Here is a 26,271-nt window from a genome sequence, read left to right on the forward strand (position 1 = left end):
TTTTATACTTTTTCATAAACTGAAACTGAATTAGCTGTGTGTGTGTGGTTGACATACAAAATGTGAAATGATTTAACTGCTGTTATTTGTTTCATACATTGAATGTGAGCTACTTCATAAGGTCTGTTAGCAATCAACAAAATCTTTAGATGTAAGGTCATAACTTTTCAAAATGAAAGCTCTGTAATTCAGCTCAATACAAACCACTGTAGCAACAATACCAACATTGTGCTTTTGCTTTGCAAACTAACTATATGAGGAAGAGGAAGTGAATTCTGAAGTGAATTCTAGGAAAGTTGCTGCGATGACAGAGATCAGCGTTATCCCCTTGTTTTCGAATGTATTCCTATATTCCTCGTTCACAAACACAAGGTTTAAAAGTTCAGTTCTAATGAAATGCCACAACAGGGATCGTACTAAATATAAATCATTTAATTGTGATAACAATAAAAGGATAATTACGTTAAAATACAGTATGATCATATATAAACACTGGCATGGTTATAATGTACAATTAAAGGGAATGCATTCATGACACTGAAAACAAGACACAATCATCAGAGCATGATGATGGCTGGTACAACTGAAGTTAATGCATCAGACATCGAGCAACACAACGTTGTGGTTAGAAAGATTGTTGCCACAGATCTGGGAGCAGCGGTACACTTCAACCTAAATCAGTAAAAAAAGACGAAAAAAAACTAGTGTTGCATTGTTCAGTCACTGAGCCATTACACTGTAGGTCCCACATGAGTACGACTGAAAAATAGAAAACATTTGATTGAGTGTGACAGATTATAAAAGCAGAAATGTGAGTGTGCTGCTGCTTAAGGTGAAGTAGCATGAGGGCACCATCCATACCCTGGACTACCACACTGTGGCCTCGCCACAAATTGCTTCATGTGCCTAAAATAAAAATAACATGTTAGACAATATTTGACATATGTTTAAGAAGGTCAAACATCTGACAACAATGTTTGATAGACAGAATCCAAATTATATCCATGCATCTCCATCCAACACCTAAACTAAAGTGTGTTTATTCCAAGCAGCTCATTAAAGTAAAGTAGATCATCCAAGTCTCACTGTTTCTTTTGCAATACATTAACATTAGGTTACACTGTGATAAATGTGCGGCTAACTGATAGCAACCAAAACTATCAATAGGATAAACAATTTTCAGCGATACATCAAAAAACAAGGTGACGGGACATGAATAAATATACTGAATACCACAAAATTAATAGGAAGGGAATGGTTTTAGTTTTTTAGGCATCTCATTACCGAAACATAACTGCTAACAGGCCACAAACATGAGGTGGGTGCTGCCCCCTACCTGACCAGAGAAGACACAACAACCTACCAATTCTGTTTCTGTTGCAGTTTTTACATTTGAGGAAAAATCACACATACTTTTGTTTACATTTTGGATAAAAACTACAAGGACCAAAACAAAGCTTAAAGGATGCAAACCCTACTGAAAATGAATGCTTATGTTGTTCTCTATGCTGATTGTGAAAATACTAACGCTTTCTTCATATCACCTTCGTAATAATGTGCAATGGCTCCAAGTAACAACACAAACAATTATCAATAAATGCAGCTTAAAAATGTCTCAAAATGTTAATGCCACTTATGGGAGATTTGTTTTTCGTGTCGCCAATCATAGTTTCTTGCGAGGAGCAGGTCGTGGTGATGGTCAAAACTAATTCAGCACAGACAGGATGCTGCAGTGACTCACTACTACAAACACGGACGTGGCTAGCTGTTTAGGGATGCTAACTTCAATAGAAGCAAAGAAGTGATACAAGAGTTAACATTGGCGTTTATTTCCCTGACAGCTCTTTAGGTAAGGAATGAAGTCTGATGCTGAACTATCGTGTTGGTCCTATTTAGCTACATCCACGCTACATTTTCATTTGAAAACAGCATTTTCAAACAAGTATTATCTCTGTCCACACAATTGTTCGGCTCCGTATCAGTTTTAATCACTGTCCATACTACCATACCAAAAGACGTATATCTTGTGACCACTCATACACTGGGCATGCGTATGCCCTAATAACTGCTTGTCTCCTACACGATAATTCAAGTTGTGTTCTACACCCAGGCTAGCTGAGGTTAATATTTCTTTTGGAACGTGATAGGCTTTACTGATTCGTCAGGCTCCTATGTCACGACCAAAAGACCCAATCAGCAAGCGGTTGTTTCCAAACACCTCAGACTAAAATGTAGCCCTGCAGTCTTCAAACTAAAACAGGGCCAGCAGCACTTCCAAACTTGGATGCCAGGCGTTTCCATAGCAGAGTGAATGCATTTTCAAACAAAAATGTAGTTATGTGGATGTAGCCTAATAGATAAGTGAATAGCTGTTAACATTGGCTGTGTAGCGATAATAAAACTTACAAACAGCTACTTAAAGGTCATGCCCGAGTCATTTGTGTACATTCATTTGTGATTTCCTCCACTCATACACCTGCAGGACTTCATACAAACATGGCAAAGTCCTTCAGCTTTTACTTCTCTTCAAAATGTAATTTGTTTGTTCTTTGTCAGGAAAGAGATTTGTATGGTGTTTTCATTTAGAGGGGCTGTAATGGGCTGCCAGGACCACATACAGCTGCATATCCTGGAATAAAAAGATAAAGATCAACTTGGTTGCTTGCAGTACATATGCAACCACCAGTGAGCTGAGATGACAGCACCTGCAACTCACCTCAGTCTCACTATCTAAGACACAAAGCACAGCAAACTGAGCGAACATTAGTCACCCTCTCTAGTAGCTTCCAGGGGGAAACAATGTGAGCTATGCTGAACGCAAGAAGAACAGGTTCATCCAGATTGACAGATTGTGCTGCAAGAGGTCTCTTCCATTTTAGGACTAACTTAAAGTTAGGCTCAACGTGCATACGGCCTGTCTGAAAGTGCATTCCTTTGACACGCAAAGCGAGACCAGGAGTGTCGAAACTAAGTACACTTGGAAGCAAAAGCTTCCTCACTGTGTGCCACTTACAGTCACAGTATTCTATCACATGCATATCAAACATTTAGATCACTCAATTGTGTGCAACAAAAGAGTTTTATATTACATTTCAATGTGTTACTTCGTGAAACTGTCAGTGTAACTCCATATTGGTCTTCATACGAGTATGATTTTGTTTTTGGGTTCAGAGGGTTTTTTGTTGTTTCGATGTGTCGCAGACTGGGCGGTGGATGCTAATAACGGCTGGCATCGTCATACGAGGTCACGTCCATGTCAAAGAAGTCCTCCAGCTTCCACTGCAGGGTCTCGAATGTGGGCCGGTCCTGTTCGTCCTCCTTCCAGCAGTCGGTCATGATGTCGTACATGATTTTGGGGCAGTTCGGGGGGCACGGCATCCGGTAGCCCTGGGGAATCCTCTGGACCACTTGGTAGTTGGTCATGGCTGAAACAGTAACAGAGGGAGATGATCACTGAGAATAACAGCGACAAATTAACGATCACACTTTTTTTTTATCTTTATGTTCGGTGAATTGTTTCTAAATCATTTATAATGAGAAGATAGAGGTGGTACCTGGGTAAGGCATCTGGCCAAATGTCATGATCTCATACAGCAAAATTCCAAAGGACCATATATCCGATTTTATGGTAAACTTGTTGTCATGGATAGCCTCTGGAGCGGTCCACTTCACAGGAAACTTTGTGCCCTCTTTGGCTTCATACACATTCTCATTCTCTTTCTAGTAACAAAAAAAAAAAACACAGAGTACACCTTTACATGCAGTAGAGATCCACACTTTCACAATGAAGTGGGATGAAGCTGGATTTAAGAGGAAAATACGTGATGTATTAAAACCTGTGGTTTGGGTTAGGTTAAGGTTAGGTTGTATGCTGCATATCAGGATATATATAAATCGATATAGATCAATCAAAAATTTAATGTAAAGGTATTTCTTTCATGTACTACACACGTATAAGCTACATGTGATTCATGACAACTATGACACCTGCTACATACAGTTTAAACTAGCACAGTCAAACCCACCATGAAGACCCTGGCAAGGCCAAAATCGGCGATCTTGCAGATGTTGTTCTCGCCCACCAGGACGTTCCTGGCTGCCAGGTCTCTGTGGATGTAGTTCTGTAACTCCAGGAACGCCATGCCTGATGCCACCTGAGCAGCTATCTCGATCTGGTCAGAGATCCCTAGCGTGACGCCTTTGTCCTCTGTAATTGAGGAAGAGACAAAATGAGTCACAGTCCTGGCAGGGAATTTAACAAATACACCAGCAATTAATGCAAATATGATGTGTTGACCAACTTGTACACTTAGGATTTATTCAAACTTTTTTACTTGTAGTGAAAACTTTTTAACTAAGCTTTATCTCAAAACATTACCAAGCTAAAATCAGTGAAATAATCATTAGTCGACCATCAATCCTGTTGGCACATTGCAGATAACCAATGTCAGAGGCATAAGATAACTCTTAGCTGTTGCATGCTGGGGTTTGTATTCTTAACACTCAGCCAAAGATACCATCTCTGTCTGAACAGATTCATAAGCATGACAATGACACACAGCCAGTGAGTGACGTGCACAGTTAAATCGAATGCCAGGAATGGACTGCATGTAACAAAGCTGCAAGTCTAGATTAACAATGTAATGTTGGCTCATCACAAAGGTATTTTTTAGATACAGTGGCGAGAAGTTCAGTGACGCAGCAACAGCTGGTGGAGAGTGAACAGTCAGGATCTTCCTTATAAAGTGTTAAGAAATCAATAATGACGAAGTTTAAATGAATAATTGCTTATCATAAAAGTTATGATTTGTGAATATTATATTAAAATGCAAATACAGTATGTTCTTTTAGTTAAATGTCTCCAGAGATCCACATGAATGATGCACATAAATAAAAAAATTTTTAATCATTTGAAATAAACAAAGATACTGCTGGAAAATAATGCCTCAATAGTAAATAAAGAGAAAGCAGCTGAAGTGGACATGATGTGTTTAACTTGATACTTGTGACTCTGCACATGTCAAGTCAAGTTCATCTATATAGCACATTTAAAATCAATTGCAGTTGCCCACATTTCTGTATAATAAAAGAAAAGATGTGAAATAACTTAGACTTGCATTGAATAAAATAAAAATGATGAGAATAAAACAATATAAGGACACTAAAAAGCCCACAAAAACATGTGAACACCTCAATATGTTGAAAGAGGGGGAGCACTCTATTAGCCTCAACCAAGGAACAGCCAGGAGCAGCTGATCAGAAGAACTGAGGGATCGGGGAGTGGAAAGGGGGCAGAGAAGCTCAGATATGTAATTAGTGCTTTGAAAACAAATCAAAGCACCTTAAACTCCACCCTGTACTTAACCAGAAGCCATAATGCACAGATGCAAGTACAGGTGAGATGCTGTCTCTCTTCCAGGTACCAGTTATCAGTCCGGTGGCAGCATTCTGCTCCAGCTGCAGATGTGACAGGGACAACTGGCTGATGCCCAAAAAAAGGGCATTATGGTAATCAAGACAGAATTGAGTTAAGGCATTTGAGACAAACCTCAGGTCACTAACAGAGAAGAAGGGCTTACGTTTGTCAATGTTTCTAAGTTGGAAATGACAGCCTTTCACAACTGAGTGAATGTGTTAATATGAATTTCACAGCCGGTGCGGTGGTGCTACTTCTCTATAGCCTAGGTGAGACGAGAAGGTCAAAACAAGATCATATCCATCATACTGCAGACACTTATTTGCCGTCCAATGTTTTACATCCTGGAGACATGTCCTAGCTGTGATATGTTGCAATCTCAGGGTGTGTGGTGAATTATGGCTGATGGGGGGGGTCACCACACAGACGGTCTCAGGGCATCAAACATCGGCTCCTCATGAACGCTGCTCAGAGTGGCCATCAATCTAAATGGAAGTGACACTCACACCACAGTCTTTTTTCCTGCAGGGTGAACTCAACATATATCACAGTAGTACAGGACAGAAGGTCACATGTGAAGCCAATGACAGGTCAAAATACTACTCATCACCGAGGTGAGTGAGGTGGTCGTCTACAGTGTTCTTATGTGAAAACTGCTTTTTTCATTTTTGCATCGGTCACATGTTAGAAACTTTGAAGAACCTCAGGAGCCTCTGACACTCACACTTGCATTCAGCGATTAGTACAGTTCAGTGCATGTCTGAAAGCAGCTAGACAGTAGCATTTCCTTATATAACTTAAAAGGTCCTTTATGAACATCCATTCACATCAGATAATATCAATGATATCCCCAGACAGTGCAAGTAAAATCTGTGTGTTCAGATTGATGACTCTGAGAAACCATACCATTTTTGATGCAAAGTTCAGAGATAAGGGTTCTAAAGAGCTTTTATTGCCTCTGTGAGCCTTGTGTCACAGCCAAGCTACAATAACTAACTTCCTGTTGTATGTTGGATGGATGTGTCCCTTTAACCAACTCCATAAAGCGCGTCACTTCTGTGCCTCAGCATCCCGGTCAAATACCACATTGTATTTAAGATTCTGCTCCTCGCCTTCAAGGCCAACCATAATCTTGCCTCTCTATACTGCACTCTCAGCTCTACTTCCATCCACCTCACTGTGCAACCAGCCTACTTGTCAACTATGGGATCTAGAGCCTTGAGCCGCTCTGCTCCCCGCCTCTGGAACTCCTTCCACCAGACATTCATAATATTAACTCTCTCAATTTTCAAATAATGCCTCAAAAGCCATCTTTTTAAACTGGCATATTCAGTCTGATTGTTTGCCATTTACAACCTATATAATGATTTATTCACTGTTAATTTTATTGATCTTTTTGAGAAATTGTCACACACACAGCTGCCAAGGTAAATATGTAAACGGAGGGTAACATGTATATACTTTTGTTTTTTATCCGTCTGAGAGATAAACACCTTCTGCGATTGATTAACTAGTGAATACCTACCCCTCCCAAGACCTGTTTGTTCAGCTACTGGCAATAGAACATGCTCTGCACTGAAACACAATGGCTTTCTAGACAATATAGGTTTTCTAGTCAATCTACACCTCAGGACAGTTTTATCATTGAGGTCTGCACGGAGTTCCTTGGATTTCATTGCTGGATTTTTTCCCTGACATTCAGTGTGAACTATGGGACCTGATACACACAGGTGTGTACTTATCTAAGCTCACAGTGTAGTAGTAGACGCATATTGAGGACAATTCTAAAACCATTTTGGGTTAGAAAGTGTAAATTGATGATTAAAAGTTTCAGTTTTTTCAAATTATAATTACAAAAATAAAATCCACAACACAAGGTTTAGAGAAGTGAAAGAGTCTGGTGAGTTTTGAAGTTTTGGTGAGGCTGGAATGAATGCAAGTATGCAAGATATATTTATTGGGACAAATTAGCTGACTTTGAATTGCAAAGGCCAACGCCTTACGACACTATGTTTAAGAAAGTTTAAAAAATGCATTTGAAACATCTGAATTACGACTACTAGAGATACTAGGAAGCACTCCAGGAAATGTTTGTTTGTTTCGGAGTGATCCTGTAGACAGACACAAGCAAACAGCAATGAAAACATAAGCTCCTTGACAGAGGTAACGACCCCTGCGAGTGGAAGGGAAGCTGTGTTGTTGAATCCAAGGACTCCACAAGTGTCAACAGAACAATAGCAGGCTCAGACACTTCCCCTGAATTTTCTCTTAAAAGATGAAATCACTAAGGTGTAAAATGGGGCCTTTGCTCCTCCACTCATCTGCTAAAAATATATTTAACTGCTTCTCTTTCTCTGGTATAAATCTCTGGATTGTATTGACTTTGTATTGGGCCATAAAATAATATCAATTATCACAATATAAATTTCAGTAAAAGCAATTTAACAAGGTTTCCCTGTAAATTGATATATTGCTTATGCATTGTATAAACACAGTGATGGCACGTCATTGTTCTACCTCATATTTGAAAAATGTTTTGGCAGTTTGTCAAGTGTTTGTCAATTCTCTGCTCATACGGAAGTTTGAAACCACAACCTTCAGCTGTATAATTATCAAAATCCACCGACATGACTTTTTTATCTCGACATCCTCTTTGGCCATAACATCCAGCCCTAGACTGACCCTTGCCACAGGCAGAAAGACTGGTTTCAAAGAGCCGCAGCAGGAGTGTCACTGGACTCTGATCCTGTTATAAAGCAGCAGCAGCTTCTAATCACATGCGTAGATTAATAAAAAGGCCGTCTTACTCTGGAGGTAATCCAGCAGGCTGCCGTTCTTCATCAGCTCTGTGATGATGTAGATGGGCTCCTCCATGGTGCAGACTGCGTACAGCTGGATCAGCTTGGCATGCCGCAGTCTCTTCATGATCTGAGCCTCTCTCAGGAAGTCCTCGGGATCCATGGTACCTTGAAAAGGTGTTCTGTTATTTAGAGATCGCAAAGCAACAGCTTGGGTGAAGTTTGAACACTAAAGCAGTGGCAAGAGGAGTGAGTGAACCCTTATACTTTGCATTTATGAATTATGACTTCATGTACCAGGTTTGAGGGTCTTCACTGCGACTGCTGTGGTTTCGTTCCAAATGCCCTCGAAGACTTCACCAAACTGACCCGCTCCCAGCTTCCTGAGCAGCTTGATGGAGTTGCGATCAATTTCCCATTGGTCCACTGTGTTGTAGGACAAACCATGAGTCTGTGGAGCCTCCATCTACGGGGACAAGAAGACTTACCATTTAGCAAGATGACAATTTGTCTTCATACTGCAACAATAGGTGATGATGGAATTAAGAAACAACAACACTGTGCACTTTACCTTTTTGCATGGTTCACTCAGACGCACGCAGAGGCCATCAGCCTGTCTGGAGTAATGTTGCACCAACTCCTTAATTGTTTGAAAGCATCTTGTCTTCGACACAAAGTATTGACCATTCTCCATTTTTTTCAGCTTGTAGTGCTTCACCCTTCCACTGTCCAGCACTGAAAGACACATCAGCATCTAGTTTTAAACCCAAGACTCAAGCTACGTCCTGGTTTTTTCCCGATTTGAAGGCAGCTGCCTGCTGCAGTTGTAAATGAGGTTGAAGAGAGTAATGAGACGGAACCAAGTCAGTAAAGTTTTGAGTCATTAAATCCAAACGGCGAATTGACAGTTTAGGTCAGGACTCATAATTGGCGTGTTTTGAACCGTCCATCTTTTACCTTTGAACCACTGTTATGTGTTGCTTGATGTGTGCTTTGGATTTTTGGTCCCGCCAAGACTCAAACATTGTTTCTTGACACTAGGTCACACATTTCACTCTAAGATGCCTTGGTAATCTTAGATGTCATTGTTCTTTTCAAACATTCATTGCCATCCGAATCAGAATATCATGATAGACTGCTTCCCATGTCTTAATGTAAGTTGACTACTCTCTGGCTTCATTTTTCTTAATATCACTACAAACCTTTGCGGACTCTCATCCAGTTTTTTTCTAAGCACAGTTTCAACAATTCACGACTGTGAAACTTCTTAATAAGATCACAGGCTGTTCAAAAAGGGATTTCAGGATCTTTGGTATTTCAATTGTAGGGTTTAGAAGTGCTTTTCAATCTCACAATATGAAACCATTTAATTGTTGTTGAGTAACTTTGAACATTTTATGAAACATTCTAATTCTACGATAAATCATAAAATAATTGACTTTAAAATAAATTCTGTACTGGTAAGGCAGCAGTGAAAAACTTGACCAGGACTGTCCACCATGCTGTTAATTAACAGACCCATCACTATGTGTGAAAATTCACAATGTTCAACGTTCTTGCTGAATTACTATACAGAAGTCTATTTTAAATCTGACCTGGCAACTTTCTGTATGGTCCTGATGTCAATATTGCAAAAATTATGAGAAAAGTTATGATATTTTCAACACTCCTGCTCAGTATTTTCCAATCCAATTGTCTTCCTCACATGTGTTGACCTGATAATTCACCTACAAGAACAGTGAATCAACCTGTGTAATGCTGGTGAAATGAACTGGAGTGTCAGTGAATGAGCTTGCAAAGAATTTGGCTGTAATGGAAAGAACAAGGTCGGTGAAAAGACAGATTAGACGAGAGAGAGATAAAGTTATCACACTGCTTTATAGCAGTAGAGGTTTCTATTTATTTAACTTGATGACCTTCAAACCATCAATCATGTAATTGAACGGACGGAACAAATGAATCACTGAGCGGGGCTTGCCTGGGGAGAAGCATGACTTCATGTGACAAAGATAACAACATGTCAGACAATGTCAGCTCATGCTATTAATGGTTACAGTCATGTGTATCAAAGATACTGTGAAGTGATACACTTTTACAACAATTTGTTCCAACCCTCCCACACCAACTAGGTGCTTCTGTCATCCACAGTTAATAATTATTCAGGTACATAAAAATCATTGGTCTGATTTTGTTTGGCTCTGCTTTTATGTTTTATCTGCTTTTATCTATGAATTACCACGGAACTTGATGACAGGATGCAGTGTGGGTCAAGCACCCGTTCAATTTTGGTGCAAATAAAATGCAAATAATGCTGCACACACCAAGTTAGAGATCTTTTATGTTAATCTGAGAAGTGTAAAAAATGTTTGGTTTATTATGAAACTTTGGTGGATCAAATTAGAATATGATGGGCTGCCACAGTCTACATAATTAATGGCAAATACTGCTTTGAAATGGTGGGATCAGTCATTAGTTTTTACATTAGTTGTTTCTTAGCAGGGCTACAAAAACTACAGGGTGGAATATGATGAAACTTGGTGAAAGGATGCAGTATGGGTCAGGAATTTTTTTCCCCGCTGTCTTTAATACTAAAGTAGGACGTTTCGATGTTTTCACCAATTTTTTTGTTAGAGAAACACGTAATTGTTATCACAAAAGTTACGTGCCTACAATGTCTGTGTGACGGTCTGAACCCTGCTTGCTATTTCAACTTTTAGTTTGACAACAGATTGTGTCATTTCATTTTCTGGAGCATAACCCTGCTTTAATGTTCATATTGACGAGCACTGGTTTCAGCTGATGTTGCTGGTTTAGCTTCTAATCGTAGCTCACCTGAGAGGGAGAGCTCTCCTTTCTGGCTCTCACAGTTTCTGATGAGGAAGGCACCGTGCTGGTTCCCTCCAGCCAGCAGCATCTTCTCTGCATCCTGCCTCTTGGTGTCAGGAAAATACCACCTGGAAATCAGAAATTGGGCAAAGGAGGTGGTCAAGCAGAATCCCAGACATTTTTGAGTAAAAATACTAACTCAATGAACCCAACGCTTCCCACAATGAGCAAACACTTGTTACTGTGGAGAAAAAAAACCCTATATTTTAACAAACTTCAACAAACTTGATAACTTTAAGCTCCATTGTTGTCCTAAAACTATTACAACACATAAGTGAACCACATTGTTCTAATGGAGACATGTTCTTTATCTACCATGCACACAAACAGTTAGGCTTATTTATACTGAATCCTAAATACACCTTCTTGTACCCCGAAATTCTCAACACAGCCTGACATTTTGATTGATCTGCTGCTTAAGTCCTAAACAAATAAACTACATTGATGGTCAAACGCTTTAGAGCACCGGCTTTGTTCAAGTTTTTATTGAAATATAAGCAATTCAAGCCCAGTGAATAACCCGAAACGGAACAAAGGTCATGCAACAGTATAATTACCTCAAGTAAAAAAGTAGATTGTATCAGAAACTGTTTCCACAATGTCCCAACTACAGTTGTTTGTTACAAACCCTGTGTTTATACAAAGGCAGTGTTGGAACAAACTGTACTACACCCTCTGGAAGTGGTACTTTACACTTCTACAAGACTGGTTGATCAGAGGTTCATCCTACAGTAAGATAATGAGTCACGATGAAGAGCAGCACAGAATCTAGGCTCAAACCTCATGGAGCTGGTTTGGGAAGAACTGAACAGAAGCTGAGAGCAAAGTAAGCAACAAGTGTGCAACACATGAGAGAGAAACGTCCACAGTGACATTCCTCTGCCCCCCTCTACCCCCTCCATTTCTCTCATTCTTCATGTTCTTACTCCAGAGCTGAAGGATCCAGATGTGACACTACTATTCAAATATTATTTATTTATTACCCTATTAGTGCAAATCAGCATCAGCGCTGCCATCATTGCTGTTATCATTAATAACATTATTATTACATGTATACGCATCACTATTGTTACACAAATTTTCCTCTCCACTGTAGCCAAGTGTAATACTCAATAATCACTGTTCCCACAACGGTTGGGCTTCTCCATAAGATTGTATGGTCTCAATGTCAATAAGTAAAGAGTCATAACATTGAAAATGTACATTGTGATTGGACGCTTTAACCCACGATTCTTAGATCAGTGTGTTATGCATCACATTTTTTCATTCTGCCTCATATCATGCCCATCCAGCGTGACTTAAAGGTCCAGTGTGTAAGATTTCAGTGAAAGGGAACTCATTTTAATGTAGAATAATCCTCATGGTGTTTTCACTAGTTCGTTTCATCTAAATTGTATGATTGTAGTTTTCTTTACCCTAGTAAAGGCCCTTTATATTTAAATACTTTATATTTACATCGAGGGGACCCTCTCTACAGACGCCGCCATGTTTTTTACATTAGTTCAGACTGGACAAACTAAACACCTTTTGAGTTTTTATAACAACTGAAGCTACCACAGATTCTTTTTCATGTTTGGAAGGAGAGGGTGAGGGGTGTTCAGCTGCAACATGCAATTTCAACACTACTTATCACAAAATTCTACACACTGTACCTTTAAGTGAAACTATGACATAAGTCAACTAAGATGGATCGAGGTAATGACGAACTATTTTTCCTTTAAAACACAAACAGGAAAAACCAGAGTTCAGCTGAGCAGAAACAGGTTGGACTGAGGTGCAGAGCAGGATGACAATGAACAACAGAAACAGGTTGGAAGTTTCTGTGACTTACTTTTTCCAACAGATCTGCATGTCACCAAAATAAGGTGCCCATTTAATTGAAACAAATGTCTATAAAAGTAATAGCACCCTCTACAGTTCTACTATATCAACATATCACGGTCTTGCACAAAATATTTTATCAACAACATGCAGCTTAAATTATATTTTCTTGCAGAAGCAGTCATTAAACCATCCATAAAGCAACAGTACCCAGGACAGTCAGTTTTAGTGCACCATTTATATTTCCTCCTGGGAATTGTTAACCTGGGAGCTTAGCCCTCCTGCTCACAGATAATTATTAACCAGTTTAACCCATGACTGAAAACATGACATTTTACACTGGATTACGTCACTGGGTGGACAAAGACAGTTCTTACTTCACTTTATATTTGTTAGTGTATTTGTTAGACTAGTGGTGGGACAAAATATCAATTGATCAACAAATGGCCGTCCTGAACCGAGATACGATTATAGATATGCTGGCACTAAATCTTGATATTAAGTATTTTGTCATAGTTTGGACTCTTGCCTGTTTATGGCTATTTTAAATTGGAACAATGGTGCATGTGGACACTGACAAGACACACAGTGTTTGTTAAGGACTGAAGAGACACCGAGATGAGACTTTATGAGTATTTTGGACATGGTTTCTGTCAAACTCTCAGTGGATAAATACACACACCTCTCACTTCAACTCTTCAGGGGCATTTTCTATTCTTCTACAGTTAGACAGACTTTGTGATGTATCTTTACATGATTGTCTTGCAATATATCGATTATGGGAGAATGGCTTTATCGTGGTATTACCGTAATCGTTGGCCATGTTTGAGATCAAGAGTTACCCTGCGATCCCCACCCTAGACGTTCCAAAGCTGTCCAGTATGTCAGATATAGGAAAAACAACCACACGCGACCATACTCACGGTTCTGCATCAATACTCTCCACAGGGGCCACATAGTTGGCGGGGATGTATCCCTTTTTGGAGGCTGACAGTCCGGTGGTGGCTCTGGCAAACCACCAGTCACCAGTACTTTTGTCCAGAGCCTCCAAGATGTCTCCGGCTTGGAAGCTGAGGTCCTCCACGGTGCGAGCGGAGTAGTCGTACAGGGCGATGTAACGATCCCCAGGTTTGTCCGCCGGCCGCCAGCTCGTCCCCTCGCCGGCCGGCGCCGGGCTCCTCTCGGACACCGGGTTCGCACTCACCGCGCTGAGCGCGTCCTCAGACCCGCTCTGCCCCTCAGGCTGACCCGGCTTCTTGAAACACGCCAGGAAGCTCTGCCAGCACGAAGCAAATCTCTTCTTGACCTCCATGGCCGGTCAATCACTGCGGGTCATTCTGTGTCGGGAGTACAGCTGCAAGTGGTTTGGGGAGGAAATCCCTGGTGCGCGCTCATGATGGACGCTCCATTAAAAACAACAGGAGGTTTGTGAGTAATCCTAGAATCAGACAGCGAGCAGCAAGATGGACACACTGAGGCAGGTGGGAGGAAGTGTGTGTGAGTGTGTGTGTGTGTGTGTGTGAGAGTGCGTGTGGAGTCCATGGTTCACGTTCTTGCGGAAATCACCTGCACCTGCTCAGGAATGGGGAGCGGCCCACATCACACTCAGGTGTCCTGGCGGCCATGGTGGAGCATAGCACTGGTGTGTGTGTGTGTGTGTGTGTGTGTGTGTGTGTGTGTGTGTGTGTGTTTCTATCATTGGCTACAGTTGGAGATTAAAAACCACTAATTGGAAACAAAAGCTGTGTCCCCAACTAAGAAACATTTAATTTGGAACAACAACATTGCAATATGTAAAAAAAGGCAAAAGTCTGTGTATATATAATAAAGAGTGAAGGAACTATGCATTCCATTAACCATTGCAAATGATCCCTTTCCAAAGACGTCCAGCGAGCTTCTTCTTTAATTTAACATAGTTGTTAGTTTAGTTTTGCAATATATTGAATGTTTAGTGTTTCATTTAGTGTCTATAGTAAACTAATGTAGTAATGCTCGATCCAGTTGTAACTGATGTGATTTTCTGGTTATGTATACATTTGCATGGTAACAGCAAGCTCCACTACTTAGAGACATAACTATTACACCTGAAGATTGAGGAAAGTGCAGTTCTTCTTCCTGACATTGCAAATGAAAGATCTTTTTCTTAAAACCCAGTTGCTATCATACATACTTGTGGCATATAACGTTTGTACACGTGTATACTGAAAAATTGATCAACATTTCACATGATAATTTACATTTATCTGTGAATATCATGCAGCATATCTGACATCTGTCTAATAATGCAGCCTCGTCCGGACGAGCAAGGGTGTGTTCGGATCACATGGAGATAAGAGACACTGTTTTACCTACACACTCATATCTCCGAGGTATTTCTGCAGATCTGAGTGTGCACGTGCTTTTGAGATGGGTTGTTTGCTTGGCCTGTGTAAATGCGGGTTGTAGCTTTATTTGTGAAACTGTAAAAGTCACATTCAGTAACTGAGTTGCAGCAAGTAAAGGCCTGCACAAAACCCCAAACTAGAAAAAAATATTTTTATTAGACAAATAACAGTTCTCAAGACACTCACAGACAGACAGATTTGTCTTTAAAAGAGATAGTAGAACAATGTGCAATTTATTTCCATTTGGTGTTCTTGCCCGAGGATGGGGAAGACTGGGAACGAAGCGCTGACTTTTTCTGGTTGGAGGACGACTGCTCTACCCCTCAGCCAAAGCCACCCCAGAAATTCAGATTAGTTGACCAACATGAAAACACAGCAGAAAACAAGAGGGATAACAATACTTAATAACAATGATGAAGAACAGGCAAGGTAATAAGAGGTGTCTATATTTATCTATTGTGTTCACTGGGGACAAAAGCTGTGTCCCCAACTAAGAATCATTTCATATCGAACAACAACATTGCAATACATAAAAAAGGCAAAAGTCTGTGTATATATAATAAAGAGTGAAGGAACTATGCATTCCATAAACCATTGCAAATGATCCCTTTCCAAAGACGTCCAGCGAATTTCTTCTTTAATTAAACATAGCTGTTAGTTTAGTTTTGCAATATATTGAATGTTTTGTGTTTCATATAGTGTATATAGTAAATTAATGTAGTCTGTTTTAGTGTGTCCTAATATGGGGGTGTCCTGTGGCTGAGGGGTAGAGCGGTCGACCTCCAACCAGAATTCGGCAGTTCAATCCAAGTCTTTCCCATCTGCATGCCGAATTGCCCCTCATAGAAACAAGTGCTGCTAATAGATGCCCTGTACCTAATGTCCTGTGTGAATGGCAAACTGTACTGTACAGGGTGATCATCAAGGCTAGAAAAGCTCTATAGAAATACCATCCATTTACCATTAATCACTATATAGACCTCTACATAGAAGGGTATTAATACCAGGTGCAAATGTAATCCCATTTCACAACCAAAAAAGATTGTACACCTTGTGCACAGCATATTAGGTGCAGGGGATTATCAGGGGCCCAGTGGCTCATGCTTGCCTCCCAAAAGTTTGATCCGGCCCTGAAAAATCCCACTGCGCTTTCGAAATCCCCTCTGCGCATATGTACTGAGCATTACAGTTTCGTTTCACACCCGGAAGCACTATCGCCTCTCTACCGCCTCCTCCTGGCGCACACGAGCCTCCGCTCCTGCCTCCCCTCGGCCAACTTAACGACGATCGCCGGTCAGTGGCGACCGATGCGGGCTGGAGGAGAACTGGCTCCGGAGGATTCTTCCCGTGCACCGTGAGCGAGGACTGAGCGCGTGCACAGCGCAGCCCCATCCCCTGACTCAGGCGGTGACATTGACTCACAGTCGTGTGGCGCTGCCGTGCACGAGTGCATGTGTGTGCACTAGCGTGTCCCACAGCTCCAGCCACGATGAGCGAATACTTCAGCCTGTCGGACTGCGATGTGATCGGCTTCGACCTGGACCACACGCTCTGCCGCTACCATCTGAAGGAGACCTCCAGGGTGAGTGTGCGTGAGCGTGCGTGAGCGTGCGTTATAGCGACAGTCATGCGGTGGCCGTGGCGCTTCGATCCGCCGCAACACATCAGAATTAAAAATAGCTCCGAGTGGTCGATAGGCTCAGCGGCCGCTCGTCACCTCTGTGGCCAGTCGTGAGCAGACACGGGTAGCAACGCGCGTTGTTGTGGGTCAGTCGGTGGCTGCATGTAGACAGATTGTGTGTGTGTGTGTGTGTGTGTGTGTGTGTGTGTCTAGCCTCTGCAGTAGAGGAATAATCTTCCCCTGTATTCACACACACACACACACACAGGCAGTTAACACATCTGAGGAAATATAAGAATACACAACATATTTGTTTGATATTTTGTTTTACATAGTCTTTCTGATGCACACACACGAACACACACAAAAATGAAATAGTGTGTGAAAAGTATGGGCACGCATCCCATGCTGTACACATGCATATTTGAATGTACACCCACTCACACACAGACTGTGTGTGTGTGTGTGTGTGTGTGTATTCATTTTCGTTACCTCTTTGGGACCTTTTCGAGTATAAACACTGATCTCGTCAGGACCAGTGCACCTCATGGGAACCAAAGCCTGGGCTGTGTTCAGTCCATTTTGTTTAGGAACCTTCCTCTATATGTGAGCATTTCAGCGGCCGCCATAATAAGAGCTGGTTACATTCTCTTAGTTATAAGGAAAGGGGCTTCAGTGCTTCCTAACGTATCATCTTTAGCAGAGGAAACATGGGACCATCCTTTATGAAAGGAAAGGAGAAAATACCGTCCCACAATTCTTTGCAGCCGCAACATTTACAGCGACACAGCATCGTAGTTGCACTTGGACACACCCACCTTAATATAAAGTAGAATGAACGGCTGTTTAATTCTCATGATCCAGAACTGATGTGAATCCTCACATCTGTCTGAGCTCCTGATTTCATCTGTCCAGTTAAACAAACATATCGAACTTCACATAGTTCACAAAACTATCATTAGAACTAAATACAAAAGTCATTTCAATCCCCTGACTCCACTTGTATAAGGTTTTCTCCTCGTATATTCCAACATTATTTATTATTTTCATCATTTTCAATTACATCTGTTTTTATTGTTATTTCCTGCAGGTAACTGATGATTAAATGTTTCCTCTGTATGAACTGAAAACACAATTTATCAGGACGTGTCGTTCCTTTTAAATAGGAAACAGTCTGCAGCACAGAGTACTGTACATTTTGTCCGAATCTTTTTTTATAAATAAAGTTTTTTGAAAAACCTGACGTATTCCGTCGGGCTCGAGGATAGTGGTCAGGAAAGGACATGATTAGTGGTTAGGAAAGGAGATGATTTGGTCTTTCTGAACGCAGCACTAGTCCTAATTAGGCACAACAGCATTTCTGAGCTCCTGGTTAAGATTAGTGTTAGGATGTGAATTGTTGTTGAGTTTAAGTTAGTTAGTTATAAACTGGTCGTGGTTAAGGTTCGGCATAAGGTTGTGGTTGCAGTTTACTAATAAGGATAGCCGTGCAAACTTGATTCTCCTTCAGTTTTTATTACTACCGTTTTGTTTTTTGTTTTTCCCTGCATGCAGCTCTTCTGTTTAATTAACCGCATTATTTACTGAATATATATTTGTGACTTACTGATATTAAAATCAACACAATGTCTAATCTATTTCTCACTGGATGAGTATTCTCATGCCATCAGTGTCATGAAGGGTCCATGTAGTTGGGAGATAATGAAAATAACAAAACTTCTACAATCTTTAAAAAGTCAGTGTTTTTATTTATTATTGTTTTTGGGGGACTTCATAACCTACAGTAGCCTAATGAGACTGTTCACTGGCAGCGTAGCACCTTTATTACAGTCAATCAAACCCACAATCACTCTACTATACTGTTCACTTTATTTCTAATTTTAATTAAATTCTTATTATGTTTGTTGATATGATTGTTGTCATAGAAACGGCTGTTTTTATATTTGAATTCTTGGTTGCAGTTGCAATATATGTCATGGATCAATGGTCAGTCCTCACTTGGTTTGCCTGGTTCAGCTGGTTATTACTTAGCTCTCTGCTACCGATTAGCTTTGTTCACTTCGCTGTCTGGACGCAATTTGCTTTTTAATTTCTCTGACCTCGACGAAAGAATTACAGAGAAACATGCAGTTTGAATTCGTGGCCGCTCTCCTGCCGGAGCAGAAGACGAGTGAAATCTGCAAGGGTTTTGATGGAAATGAGCCAGTCGTGTTCAAAATAAAGCTCACAAAGATGAAGAAGCACCAACCTGCTCAAACCAAGACGGTCGAAGATGCGGCCTTCTCTGAAAAGCAGCCACAGGTGGATGTCAATTTTGATGCTGCATCCACCCAGAGTCCTGAGGAGGAGACGCAGCTGATCACCAGCCAGACTGACCCCACTCTCAGTCTCCTGCAGGAGGAGAAGAGGAGTGACATCTTCCAGTGTTTTGATGATAAGGGGCCAGTCGTGTTCAAAATAAAGCTCAAAAAGATGAAGAAGCGCAGACTTCTCAAACCAAGCCGGTCGTAGGAGCTGCCACAGCTGGAAGTCGCTGCTGATGTTTCATCCACTCAGAACACTGAGGAGGAGACGCAGCCAATCAGCAACCAGACTGATGCCACTTCTTCACCTCATGTGAAAACCTCAGTCACAGAGGAGAAGATGGAGACACTGTCCACAATCATTATTGACAGTTATCTGGTCCCTGGCAGACACCAGGAAAACTTTGGCAGAGCAAACGAGTCACCTCCTGCTCCACTCCCTACTCCCCCCCACACCCTAATCCTCCCCCACCCCTGTCCTCCTCCTACCCAACCCTTTTGTGTTTATTCTGTGTTCTTGTTCAAAGTTTATATTGATTTATAATATAAAAGACTAATATATATATATATATATATATATATATATATACATTATATGTATATTCAAGTATCTTGTAAAAAAACAATCCTGTAAATAAAAGTTTTAAATTCCTTATCACTTCTCTGCTTGGTCACATCATTAATCCAGGTAAGAGGATAAGAGGGAAACCTATGAAGAGTATAGAGGATCTAAAAAATTTACATCACAACAGTATCTTCAGTATCAATATTTCCATCAACATGACAAAACCAGAATTACTGCAGTTGTGTGTCTCCACCAACCAGTGCAGTATCAGTCTACATACATTATATCAAGATTTACACAAGGTCACTGTTAACATTTGTACCAAAATTGAAAAGATTCTGTTGAGGCGTTCTCAAGATAACGAGTTCACAAAGTTTGTGAGGTCACATAGACTTTGACCTTTGACCTCCAAATTCTAATCAGGCCATTCTTGTGAATGTTTGTGCCGAGTGCAATGAAATTCCCAGCAGGGTGGATGAATGATGAAGTGTCTCCCATCACGATGGTTGTCTAGTTCACCGACTCACTGAGTTGGTTCAGTAGCAACATCATCGGCAGCTCGGATCTAATCATGGCAGGAAAGGTTTGATCCAGAGCGAAGTGTCCTCACAAGCATTGGATGTGGGTTGTTATGAAATTGAGTCCAGAGGATGAATCAGATGAATCAGACTCTTTTACTGAAGGTACCATCAACATATCAAGCCTCCTAAATTAACTTTATTATTTATAGTTTCTTCATTAACAACAATGCTTGATTAAGTAGAAATGAAGACGCTTTTTCTCCGATCATATTTAGAAACATCTCATATGCAAAATGTTCGACTGATAAGGACCTCCAGATGTTTGGAAGCTTGGTGACATTTTCTAGAAAACTTTACATTGGTAGTCCAAAGACTTGTTTCAGTTCATTGTGGGACACAGCAGCTCATATCAGAGGGTTATGGGTTGGTCCATCATATTGACAATTGTGGCATTGTTCCTACTGGCAGTGAGTGAGTCTCTCTCTCTCTCTCTCTCTCTCTGTGTGTGTGTGTGTGTGTGTGTGTGTGTGTGTGTGTGATGATGATGTATCTTTACACATGTGAGAGAATCACTTATATCAGCAAAACTGTTTGTGTGTGTGGGGAGAGAAAATGTGCCTTTTGGTTCTATCTCAACAAAGACGGGGAATGAAAAGCTCTGAGGGAAAGTTAGCGTGAACATTTTCCTCAGAGAAAATCACTCGTAATGTTGAGACAGAGCCGGAGTCCTGGATTCAGCTTCACACACACACAACAAAACAACACTGGCCCTTATTACAGAAAAGATTTGAAAAACATCAGTTAGTAAATGACTGAATAAATGAAATTGTGTGTGTAAGACGTTGACACGGCACTGAAGGAGAATTACACAATCATTTAAACCAGGTCTGAAATCTCATTAAATGTGAAGACACAGGCTTCACTCCTCTGTGGCAGCTCTCATGACTCTGAGAAGTTGAGAGACAAAACTACAAGTTACCTCATATTCTGGACATTTGCTGAGAAACCCACTTTTCCTGGATTAAGTGTTAAATGGTAAATGGTTGTATTTATACAGCGCTTTTCTAGTCTTGATGACCACTCAAAGTGCTTCACAATACAGTTTTCCATTCACCCATTCACACATACATTCATTCATACAGTGCTTCTATTACTAGCACTTTTTGTTGTTCTATTGGGCAATTTGGGGTTCAGCATCTTGCCCAAGGACACTTTGGCATGCAGATGGGAAGACTGGGGATCGAACTTCCGACCTTCTGGCAGCAGCGCAGGGGACCTCACGATTCCCGGGATAAAAGCCCCCAACAATTTGCACATTATCTTGAGTCAAAGTAGCGGAAGGAAAAAAAGCAAAGTGACAAATGTGTCCCTGGGAACTGAAGTCTTTGATCAGCCCGCCAAGCCACAGTGGGTGAGAGAACGGAAAAGGAGGAAGGAAAAAAGAGGGAGAGAGAAATAGCTGAGGTTGGTCTAATTGACATGCAAACCACCAAACAGAGTGTAATGTCAGTAAGGAATGGTAAGAGATAAATGGAGGGAGAGGAGAAATAAACTGAGGGAATAACATCCTTCATCACCATATAGAGAGGCAAAGATGGAAGAGGAGGATATAGAAAAAGAACCAAGGGGTTTGCTTTATTGAAATGCAAAAGCCTGAACATTACACTAACCTGTTGCAGAGTTTAAGACAGTTCAGCGTTACAGCAGAAATTGATAAAGTGGAGAGAAAAATTCAACATCACCAAATATGCATCAAGATAATCAACTAGAAAGTGAGTAAATGCAGAAACGAAAGAAGAGAGGGAGAGACGGAGTGGGTCAGTGGCAGAGTGAAATATTCTCCCTGGCCAGTAATCCTGTCAACACTGAAACAGAGGAGCAAGAGCAGCAAAACCTCATCGAAGTGCAAAAACATAACCTCTCTAATGAAACTGAAGACACGTCTGACTCTGCGCTGCTTGAACGGCCCTTCGAATTGGTTGGTAAATAATTTGGAGTTTAGAAATGTCAGTTAGGTTCCAGATTTGATTCAGTCAGATCGTTGAATTCAATTTATCATTGGGTCACAAGCAAAGAGTTATAGACGTCCACCAGTCGTCCTCTCGTAGTCAGAAAGTGAAATATTGAACCTGATGTGGTAAAAAGTTTTTTCTTTATACAAGTTAATTACAGATTGATGAAAGCTTTGATTAGTGCCATCAAAGATTAATTGTGTTGTTAGATTTTTTGTTATTCTTATTTAAATCTCGTATTTGTGGATTCTCCCTTTTTGTGAAGTGTTTATATATAATTATTTGAGTTGAACGTCCTGCAGGAATGCTTTACCTACCTTACTTCTGTTACTCCGCAAATTCCATCCGAGTCCGTTAGAGGAGCACTCCAACATTCTTCTGTCTGCGTTGAGTTTGAGGAGACTCATGTAAAAGATGAAGCCCAGAGCACAGTCAGTGCCCTCCATGGGGCATTTCTCTCTACGGTTTTCTATGTATTGCAGCATGTCTGTGATGTCGCAAATATCCCACCTAGGAAAAAGGTTTGAATGAAAAAAGCATGGATGAATTTTAAAAGATGTGCATCGGATACATTTAGTGTCAAAGAAATAATTTAGGAAACGATAAGGAGAAATCATCCAGCATAGGCTTTGGTTGAAAGAAGAACCTATATTTTTGATGGAATTTGCTTTATGACCGTGCAGCTCAATCTGATGTTGTTTCCTGTGTGTGTTTGCAGCTCATCTATGAGAGCTTTGCCAGGTATCTGGTGGAGCATAAAGGCTACGACAAGGACCTGCTGAACCTAACCCCTGCTACATGGGACTTCTGGTGAGTCAGCAGCCGCAGTTTTCACAGCCTAGGGGGGAACTAAAACATATAGAGCTGTTATTAATACCTGTTTCTCTTTGAGGGATATACAGACTATATTCATATAATACCCACGACTAGAGCAATAACATTGCACACCATCCCTTTGAAATCTGCTAATATCTAAAAACTATGCACCAGTATAAAGCTGTGGAGGAACAGACACAAACACATTTAGAATGTCAAACTTAATGAAGAACATTTTAATTCTTATTTTTATTATTATTATTAAAAGAATAGTGACATTTTACATCATGATGGCATCATTTAAACCATATAATAGCACATAATTGGTTATGCTAAATAAGCTCTTGGTCTTAATGCAAAGGTTAATTCGGTTCAATTCTATTTGTGTAGCGCCAAATCATAATATACATTATCTCAAGGTATTTTACCTTACAAATTTTAGAGAAACCCAACAATAAGCAAGCACTTTGGCAACTGGAGAGAAAGAACTTCCTCAATAACTGGAAAAAAACCTCTCGCAGAACCAGACTCAATGTGGGCGGCCATCTGCCACGTCAGGTTGGGGTTGGCAGAGAAAAATGGGGATGAAAGGGGGGGTGTATGCTGTCAATTATAGATCTCATAAAGAAAGGAAATAAGAATCAGCTAAAACTGGAATCAGTGAGTCAGCCTAAAAAAAAAAATTGCAATGACTAATTCTCTAATTTAAGGCCAGGCAACGTAGTATAACTGATAAGATGATGAAACATGGCTAATATATAATTTTTTTGTTTGTTTGTTATTTATATGTTTTAATATAATAAATCATTTTAAGTTTATGTGACACTAAACCACATTCAAACAGATTTGACATGGTTTAGTTTTGAGTTGGTTTGGGAGACTTTTCCCCACGTAAATCTGAGTTGCCTGTGGACCAGCAGTTTCTCCATGCTTTTAGTTTTGTGCTAAGCTAGGGTACACAGTAGAATTCGCTGGCGTCTCCTGCCAAATTTCTCAGGGAGGGCAATTGTGATTGTGGGTGAGGTTACCTGTTTAATGGGTAAATGCATGAATCTGTGTCGCTCCGGTCACTTTAACACCGAGTCCTGCTGTTCACGTCTCGCCTCGTGTTGTACTGAACACAAAATGTTAATGAGTCATTTTTCATGGTGTTTAAATGCAGCCTCATAAACTCTGGAGCGAATCAAACACTAAGTTACTTCATGTGCACATCAGGTCCCGGTAACTGATGAGTGTTTATTAGCGATAGTGTTTATAAGCAAGAGCAGGTCAGAGTGGAGGAGGACACAGAAACTCCAGCTTGATACAAACCAACTGCAGCTTCTGCTCTGCTCACTGAGCAGCTGTGACCAGAGAGAAACTCTGTGTTTCCACTGTTTCTACTGTTGGTCAACAAAGTCCCTTACCGGCAGCTTCTTGTGAACGCTCCTCATCTTAGTGCATGTGTCGCTCTAAGTCGAGTGAGTGGGGGCGGAGCCCTGGGGCCTGGTGTTTCAGAGTGGTCATCCTGCAACCAGAAGGTCAGCAGTTCGATCCCCATTCTTCCCCATCTGCATGCCGGAGTGTCCTTGCCGGGCAAGATGCTGAACCCTCATAGAACCAAAAAAGTGCTGCTAATAGATGCATTGACATTAATCAAATGTAATGAACCGATTCCTTCAGTTCATGAAAATATGAACATGTTCAACACTGCTCCTCTCGAGTGGCGAGATGATAGGCACAGCGTGATTGGACCAAGGTGCAAGTGCAACAGCTTACAACTGACAGAGCATGTAAGTGCGTGCCCTCCCGGAAGTCACAGAGGTGGCGCTGCAGTGCCTGCAGTTTGAATCATTTTACAGTCCAAGTCTATAAGAGCGTGTGCAGGCGATTTTCAGCCATATCGAAATCCGCCCATACTCTATTGAACAGGGCTCGGCACTGCAGCTGATTGGACAATGATATTCAGAGGCAGCAGGCAGAACAAACTGTCTTGAGAATTTGTAGAATGTAATAGATTTTTTAAATAATATTGACGATTCTAATGATATTTAACAAAATTTACTTTCATCTTTTTTCCTTTTTTTCTTTTGGAGTGCCGCACGCTATCGCCCCCTATTGTCCAGCCACCCCTGCTAGAACCTACCGAATGGTCCAGTGGTCCCCGACCCTTTAGGCTTGTGAACCTTTAAAGTTCATCTAAATTATAATCTCATCTCCTCGTCGTTTAGTTTGAAGGAATCTTAGAGGCAATGAGGTGAAGGTGGCTGGCATTTTTGCAAGAGGAAAAATCAAATCTAGTAAATATTTTTTTCTATGCTGAATACAGGACAACAGTGATGATATGGATTCCTATCTTTATAACATCCTAATTTTTGTGTCTAGTTTCAAAGGACTAGTGGTGGATCTGGAGGATGGAAACCTTGTGAAGTTGGCTGAAGATGGAACTGTGTTGCGGTAGGGCTGCTTCTCTCTCTTTGAAAAGGTTCTCATGGTTTCCACTGACCAAGTGGGATAATCGTTTTGTTTCTTGTTTGATCAGAGCGACACATGGAACCAATGACCTCAGCATAGAAGAGATCATCAAACATTATGGTCCTAAAAGGGAGTGGAAGCACTTTAACAGCCTCAATACCTCCTTCACCAGATCTGGTATGTTGTTTGTATCCTTCATTAATACCTATAGCTGTGTGCTGTTGGCTCTTACGTCAGCTAATGTGTGATATCTGGGATGTTTTTTTGACTTCACCTTTCACTGGATTTATTTGATTTACTCGTCTGTTTTGGTCTTTGCAGCGAAGTACTATTTCTATGACAACTACTTTGATCTACCTGGGGCTCTTCTCTGTGGAAGAGTTGTGGATATGCTACACAAGGTACTTTTTAATTTAGTCTGTGTGGCTTCATATTAATGTTTAATATTTTCACACAAACATATTAAAATATAACTTTATATTCCTTTTAACAGCGAGGAAATGAGGTGAATTCCGACTTCTGGAAGGACATGGTTGCTGCCATTGACCACAATTACAACACCTCTGCATTCAAAGGTATGCTGTCCATCCCAAAGCATACACACACGCTTTAGTTTATTGTTCACCACTGATGTCTTCTTGTCAACGACCACCACTATAAGGAAGAACAACACA

General features: G+C 40.8%; 2 protein-coding genes across 2 annotated transcripts in view; one reads left to right on the plus strand and one right to left on the minus strand.

Annotated features, from left to right (window-relative positions):
* Positions 1-411: 411 nt before the first annotated feature.
* frk (fyn-related Src family tyrosine kinase) lies at positions 412-14,480 on the minus strand. Its single transcript, XM_020091838.2, has 8 exons — positions 13,845-14,480; positions 11,047-11,168; positions 8,786-8,949; positions 8,512-8,680; positions 8,224-8,382; positions 4,026-4,207; positions 3,555-3,720; positions 412-3,425 (listed from the first exon to the last, which is right to left on the minus strand). Exons 1-8 carry the CDS (start codon positions 14,231-14,233, stop codon positions 3,217-3,219), a joined length of 1,560 nt encoding a protein of 519 aa, XP_019947397.2. The 5' UTR covers positions 14,234-14,480; the 3' UTR covers positions 412-3,216.
* A 2,054-nt stretch (positions 14,481-16,534) lies between these two features.
* The window catches only part of nt5dc1 (5'-nucleotidase domain containing 1), a 55,382-nt gene continuing 45,645 nt past the window's right edge, over positions 16,535-26,271 (plus strand). Inside the window, exons 1-6 of the mRNA XM_020092001.2 lie at positions 16,535-16,887; positions 23,046-23,137; positions 25,508-25,579; positions 25,665-25,774; positions 25,919-25,998; positions 26,091-26,172. Coding sequence (XP_019947560.1) covers positions 16,795-16,887; positions 23,046-23,137; positions 25,508-25,579; positions 25,665-25,774; positions 25,919-25,998; positions 26,091-26,172 — 529 coding nt within the window. The 5' untranslated portion in view covers positions 16,535-16,794. The remainder of the gene's footprint in view (positions 16,888-23,045; positions 23,138-25,507; positions 25,580-25,664; positions 25,775-25,918; positions 25,999-26,090; positions 26,173-26,271) is intronic.

Source organism: Paralichthys olivaceus, chromosome 19 (assembly GCF_024713975.1).
Source record: "Paralichthys olivaceus isolate ysfri-2021 chromosome 19, ASM2471397v2, whole genome shotgun sequence".
NCBI lineage: Eukaryota > Metazoa > Chordata > Actinopteri > Pleuronectiformes > Paralichthyidae > Paralichthys > Paralichthys olivaceus.